The sequence below is a fragment of the Barbatula barbatula genome (assembly GCF_947034865.1).
Source record: "Barbatula barbatula genome assembly, chromosome: 9".
In the NCBI taxonomy this organism is placed as follows: Eukaryota; Metazoa; Chordata; class Actinopteri; order Cypriniformes; family Nemacheilidae; genus Barbatula; species Barbatula barbatula.
In genome coordinates, this window is record NC_136772.1 from 2524979 (window position 1) to 2532166 (window position 7188).

Below are 7188 nucleotides of genomic sequence, written 5' to 3' on the forward strand. Positions count from 1 at the left end.
CGCGTATAAATCGCTATATTGTGTACGGTCTTTATACACCTCTAAAGACATTAGTTTGGTATTTTAAATCCAATTTCTGTCAGTAGATCCTCTCAGATATTACACACAGCACCTTTACGTTCATCACATGAGCATCAAGTCAACTTAAATATACAAGTTTTGAGATATCCCACTACCACGTTGAGTAACAAGTCCGAGCTGTAAACATGCAGATTGTTTGTTCCGCTTATGTGACACTTCTAAAAGAGAAAAGTCCCACAGTTTAATGCTATTGTTCTGAGGGCCTGAGGCAAGACGCAGTCATGAAAAACGTAATTATACACAGATAAAACCAAACGATGCACCAAACCAAACCCAGAAGTTTTTCAAACCACTTTCAGGGACAATTCTGCTATCCCTTAAAATGTGTTGACCAGAAAATGTATCCACGGAGAACACCAGCGTGAACTACAGAAACAAAACCTATGAAATCCCCTCAAAAGACCAAGTAGGAGGTCCCGTTCAGAAGGTCTGCATACCCAATCACTTTAAACACGATTGCAAACAGCTTTAAGGACCTCACAGGCTCTCAGATTTGGGAAATCACATCCATTATTCTCTAGCCCGGCCCCGTAACCACTTCCCTGCTAAACACCTCCACATCTGCTCAATCACCTCATCCGTTTTCGGGACCTGCTGACCCCACTGCAGACACATAAGTATGCAAACACGAAATACATCAAATTGACTATAATCTGCACGCTTCAATAAGCAGTCAAGACGAACCTTAATATTATCCATCGCCCACTTTTATTTGAAACCGCCCAACCAGCAGCATCCCCTTCAAAGGCACTGAAAGATCGATCAACAACATGAAGAGTACTTGACAGTGTATAGCAATTTTGAATGAGCAGAGAAGCGAGAATGAAACCACCTTCTGTTCGTTTCCATTGAAAAAGATGTCTGTTTATTTGACATCCTCGTGGTTCAGGCACCGCTACTGTTTCTGCAATCCGACCTCACATCAAATAAAGCCTCCGACTAAGACAAAACAAGGATGCAAATGAGGAATGATCAAGTAACGTTGAAAATGATGAAAACCACATGACATACAGGCGAAGCCCCCTGTCAGGCTCCCAGAAACACAACCAAGACATTAATGAGTTTCTGATGAATTACAAACTGACTAAGATGCATTAGATGTGTTGTGGGTGAGCCACTCAGCTAATAAACAAAAAAGGCAATAAAGGAGTTTCCGTATACACAGGACAACTGCATTTCTATCAGTCCATTCCTAAAAATAGATTATTTATATATACACACAAAAAATGTTTCGCAAATTCAGCGCATGCCTTTGGATAAAACTAAAACTGCATAAAAGTGTTTATTGGCAAATTTTATGTTCAATGAAAATGATTTGATGATGCAGCAATTAATGAACATCATATTAAGACAAGGTCAAAATAGTTATTAATTTCTCTTACAAAAGGTTCAAAACAAAAATGCACATTTGTGCATACGTTTTTTATCTATACCAGTTTGACTGGAAGTGTATTTAAGATTAAACATTACATACTGTAAAACAAAACAACTGTTGATTGTTGAAAATACGGAGGAGACATTATTATTAAATATTATAATATTATTAAAACTCTGGGCCTGTAAACTTCGGGGTGATTACCTCGTTCATCTTCCCAAACAGATACTAAATATTCACATTCCTAGACATACAACGCACGAGCATATATCTGGAAAAATAAAGCCTTAAAACAGATGGCAACCGGAATCTGCGCGCCTTCGAGCCTAAAATATAAGTCTGTAACAAAATATTTTTGAGAAACTGGAGAAGGATCTTAAAAAATGACAAAGTTGGCAATGCAGCATAATGAGGAATACGAGAGTGTCAGAGCGAGGGAATGAAAGACGCTAAGGAATGGTAAGAATGGGTGCGGATGACAGAATGACGCAGAAAAATGAGATATTATGGAAATAAAAAGAACAGGGGAGCAGAAGGGCGACGAGGAAGCAAGCAGGGAACATGAGACATTTCACAATCCAGCTCCATTGACAGCAGGGGATTAGAGAGCAGTGAAGTGTACACGGGCCTGTAGTTAGACTCGCTTCATAAATCAACACACAAGAGTTAAAGCGCCTTTAGTGCACTCAGAAGGGTGCTGAACTTCCTCTGACTGTCAATTACACATGATGGTCTGCTACAATGACTTATATGCACTACAGGGTTGGGATATATTTTTGACAACTGTCTAAATTCAATAAATCTCAGCTCAAAATCAAATCTGTGCTCAAAAGATTTATTTTTAATCCAAATGGTCAGTTTAGCCTTTTTAGTTCAAAATGTTTACTGCAAGAGGAAAACCCAATAACCTAAATAAAAAACTCTAAATCTAGCTACAACTACATAGCTGTGTAGTGTGTTTTCACCACATTAACAAAAAAATTCATTAAAAAAATATACAGCGAAAACAGCATTATTTATATTAAAACATATATTTTTTATATACATCATGGGTCCCCTTACACGGAATTGTTTTTTCTACAGTGGCCCTAAACTGACAAACTGTTCTACAGAGCGTTTCATAAATTCGTTATCTCCTTCGGCAAAGAAGCGTAAACGCGACGACATATTTGTCTTGTGAGAGCCACCATAGCGCTTCGAAAGGTAGCAGCGGGGTGAGCCATTGGTTGCAAGTCAAAACCTCGCCACTAGATGCCGCTACAATCTCCACATTGTTTCTTTTAAAAGCATGATTCGCTTACAAAATGAATATTCAGTCTTCATTCTGTCATCCTCATGTCATTCCAAACTTGTACGACTTTCTTCCTCAGAACACAAAAGAAAATATTTTGTTAACCAAACAACAGTGGAACCGCACTTTTTTGTAACATTAAAGAAAGCAATAGACTGTTTTTCAAAAGAATGAGGGTTAATAAATGATGGAAGAATAGTTATTTTTGGGTAAAGGAACCCTTTGAAGTGTTCATTTATCAAGTCATGGAACAAGGAAGTATCGTAAAATAAGTCAACTGCACTTTATTTTACAGCCCTGTTCTATGAGCACGTGTATTTGCGGTGTAAAAATACACCAATACTGTATAGCAAGCCTGAACCTAACCCACATTAAACACACGCAGTTTGTATTTTAGGCCAAACAAACATATAATAGTGGAAGCACGTAGTCTTTGGGAAATTGTATAAAATAAATGTGATTTTCAGTTTCTTAGTACTATTAAGCCCAGACATTAGGCATATATCACAAATGTTGTCCATACAGTCCAGTTGTAACATGCACACACACACACGCACACACCTTATAAACATGAACAATCACGCTGCATAGTCTGTGCCTGGAGCACCGTGTCTGATCCATTATGAAGTCAAACCAGATGTTGAAATTTTGAATTTGCCAAAATTATAGGGGCCCCTCAAATGCAGCTTTGATAGAGGGACCAATAGCATGTAGACCATGAGGTCATCAACATGGAATGTGAACACCTATGAGAAGTGCAAGAGTTTTACGTTCAATTGCCGGGTGACCTCAAAGACGAATGATTCAAGAAAAAGCAAGAGTTATGCAAAATGTAATGCACAGACAGGAATAAACATCGATTTTTTAAAAACTGTGGCCAATGGGATATTCAGAATGGGACTAAAAATCACAATAAGAAATATTATTTTATGGCTTGATCCAATTTTGAGTTGTTTTATAAACTATCGTACATTTTTATATCAAGACCCTTGCCAGAATGTTAGGCCATCACACAAAAAACATCATCACTTTTTAATACAAATACTTTGATGGAAACCCTTTGCTGGAATGGTTCTACACCGGGCATCTGCTCCATCACCCCATTTGTGTATATCAGTATCAAACCATATCACTGTACAGTCAGGGTCACATATGGACTCTTGATTCATCTGGAGAGTGATAATGGACATCGATCATTCCACAAAGCTCTCTGACCCCGGACAGCTCAAGACGTGTCAATATTTGCATTGGCCGAGTGGCAGATGCATGCACTCCTCTCTACAACATTTCATTGAGTGAAACACTAAGGAATTGAATTTCCTGCTGAAAATAAAAAAGTTAAAATGAATCCAAATTTAATTCAGGAATGGTCAAACTTTCTTTCTTGGCACACATGTTCAGCGTGCACCACCTGGATCCATTCGGGTATGCAACATCTTCAACAAACAAATTTCCCCGTCATTCGTCTCATTGCATGTCACAACACCAATTCACTTTGACTTCAATAACTTTCACTTCAAACCAATCCTTAAAATACTTCCATTTCAAGGTACTTTCAAGGAAACAAGAGACCGTTCAGCCTGACTAGTCTAAAAACTCTCAGCCAGTTCATTTATAATTCAGAGTTTGTACGAAGTGCATTATGAGCTTATTACTATTGAATGTTTTTTATGCGTTTCCCCTTTTTGCTGACACACTTTCAGAGCATTTACAGCGTGAGAACCGAACAGGCCCTCCTCCTATTCAGACGTCACCTGTGCTCAGCAGGTACTCCGACTCGTGCCAAATACGCTTCTGCATCAGGGATTTCACTTTGGTTGCAGCTAGGAAATAAATCACATCTGTTCGGTTCTGAATGCCTGTTTCCTGCATCTTCTCACTCAGCAGCGTCTGATAACATCTACAGCTGTAGACAGAGACCTCGAGCCTCCATCAGCTCCAGTTGAACTTCAGAGTCTGAAAGGACGAAATGCTCAGCGAGATTCAAAAGGTGCCCAAGCTTTAGAGGGATTTGGGATCCTTTCCCACTCCGTTCAGTGAAGCAGAATGCTAATTAAGAGAGCAGAGAGGTCAGAGAGAGGGAATGACCATACAGACACACAGAGAGAAGCATCGCCACCATTCAGACAGACTGTTAAAGTAACAGTGCGTCTATAAACATTTTTGATCAAAATATTATAATCGTCCCATCGTTTCGAGTCCCTTAGAAACGTTAACCATAGTTTTCCTAAAGTTAAAGTAAAGTAATCAATTAGTATAAATATTAAAACTATGGTTACTATAGTATGACCATGGTAACATTTACATTTAGTCATTTAGAAGACGCTTTTATCCAAAGCGACTTGAGGTAAACAGTGGATGCAATGGGAACAACAGAAGGACAACAAAAAGCATAACCGCAATAAAACTGGTCTCATTATATAAGGGAAATGTGCCACAACAAAACTTTCAAGTTAACAAGTCCCGTAATAAAGATATTAAATGTGTCTCGTGTGGAATTCTTTTACAGTCCAAGTTTAGCGGTTCGCACACATTTACCGTATTAAGCAGCATGTTGCAAGAATATAACTGAGATGAGTCAAACGTTTGGGTTCCCTATTTACACGTCACTATCCCTTTAAATAACAGAGAGCGCGGAGACAGCGGTGAAGGACAAGCCGCACAGACAGCGTAAACATAAATGCAGAACGTTTCAAAATGACACACGCACGACTAAACAACAAGCCCACATCACTTATCTAATTATTCATTTTTGTCCTGGGAAGCGCTGTTGCTCCCCAGATCCCACCCACCCCGGTGAAGTGGACGGACCCACAGCTCACCCAGAACATGCAGGAGAGGCAGACCCAGGTGCGCGCGCGACCGGCCAGCGCCGCTGGCAGGCTCAGAGACACGGAGGGCATGACGAGATCAAGACGACGGGAGATCAATTCCTCTTTGAATCCAACACAGGACGCCTATTTATTCCACATGCTGTTCCCACAATGCTCTGCAGATCCATGACAAGCTGAGGAGAGTCTGACTCAACTGCTGCAGCTCTCCTTATTTCTTCTCTCTTATTCCAGACCCCCTCCCTCTCTCTCTCTCTCTCTCTCTCTCCCTCTCTTTTTTGGGGTCATGTAGCTTAGCTCCACAGGAGGGGGGGACTGAGAGCCTCTTTATTTCTCCTCATTGCTCTCCTTGTGGTTATTCTCACTTTGGCTCCTCCTATCTCGCTCTCTCTCTTCATTCTTACTTTCATTCACATCTTCCACCCCCTGCCTCCCGGACTCACATCCCCCACCGACGGATTTTCTCAAAGCACGCTCGACCATTCTCATCTTGAACTCTTCTCGCTTCAGCAAACAGTGCGACAACCAGGCTGTGGTCAAACATCCACATAAGAAAGAACAATGAAGGTGATCATAGGTCTAATATCTTGGTGGTTTTTCCTAGTCAATGGTGCGACCAAGCGCAGAAAAATCTCACGGTTCTCAGAGCTTACATTTTTGTAAATTGTTGGGTTATTTCAACCCAGCATTGGCTCAAAAATGGACAAACTAACCCAGAATACGTTTATATTTGTCCCAACTATGGGTTGAAACAACCCAGCATATTGGGTTGAAATAACCAGATAAATTATAACCCATCGGTTGGGTTTGTCCATTTCTGACCCAAGGCTGGGTGGAAATAACCCAGCGTAAATGATATAATTTATAATTATAATTGGAGTTCAAGAAAGCATAAGTGAGAACCGATACATCTCTGTGACTGAGCAACGGGGAGAAAATGTCCCTCTACGCACCAGATAGAACCAAAATCCATGTGTTGCTTTCCTGAGCTGGAAAACAGACACATCTCAACACAGACAGCAGAGCTGAGGGCTGTAAAAGTTAAAGCGTTTCATTAGAGTCCCAATCCATCACATCTAAATCGGTCTGCTGGAGGTGAAGGTGGTCTGGTGTTGGCCATCACTGTGGGACGTCGGTCTCCCTCCCTCTCTCTCACACTTAGGGGGTAATGTCTGTAATCCCATGGCATTTCCTCTTCATCAACCCAGATCCTTCATCAACGTCTTGCGGGGGTCAGTCCTGTTTTTCCTCACGGTCATTGAGCCAGCCCATCACGGCACACTTTGTACACATTTGTGGTTCGGGCTGCAATAGTCCCAGACTCGGATGTTAAACCCACAGCCTGTGAAAAGTCTGATAAAACTACACAAGAAACATGGAGATGAGAGGTTAGAATCTTCTAGGCAAAGTACGAAATAACCTAAAAAACATAAATTGAAACAAAAATAATAAATGTATATGGTGTCTTGAGGATATTGCCATACATGATATGATCCCCCCACCCCTTATATATGTGCAAATTGTTTTGTTGCCTGGCAACTGTAAAAAGCCCACATTTAGGATAATGAACAATATCTCATCGTGGAACATCTGATTATTCAGATTATTAA

At 40.5% G+C, this 7188-nt stretch overlaps 1 protein-coding gene across 3 annotated transcripts in view; it reads right to left on the reverse strand.

Moving 5' to 3' along the window:
- The window catches only part of tns1b (tensin 1b), a gene marked incomplete at its 5' end in the record, with an annotated part of 121508 nt that extends 115858 nt beyond the window's left edge, over window positions 1–5650 (reverse strand). For all 3 annotated transcript variants that reach the window (XM_079464724.1, XM_079464723.1, XM_079464726.1), the window contains one exon: window positions 5570–5650. In XM_079464724.1, coding sequence (XP_079320850.1) covers window positions 5570–5650 — 81 coding nt within the window. The remainder of the gene's footprint in view (window positions 1–5569) is intronic.
- Between the last annotated feature and the right edge of the window lie 1538 nt (window positions 5651–7188).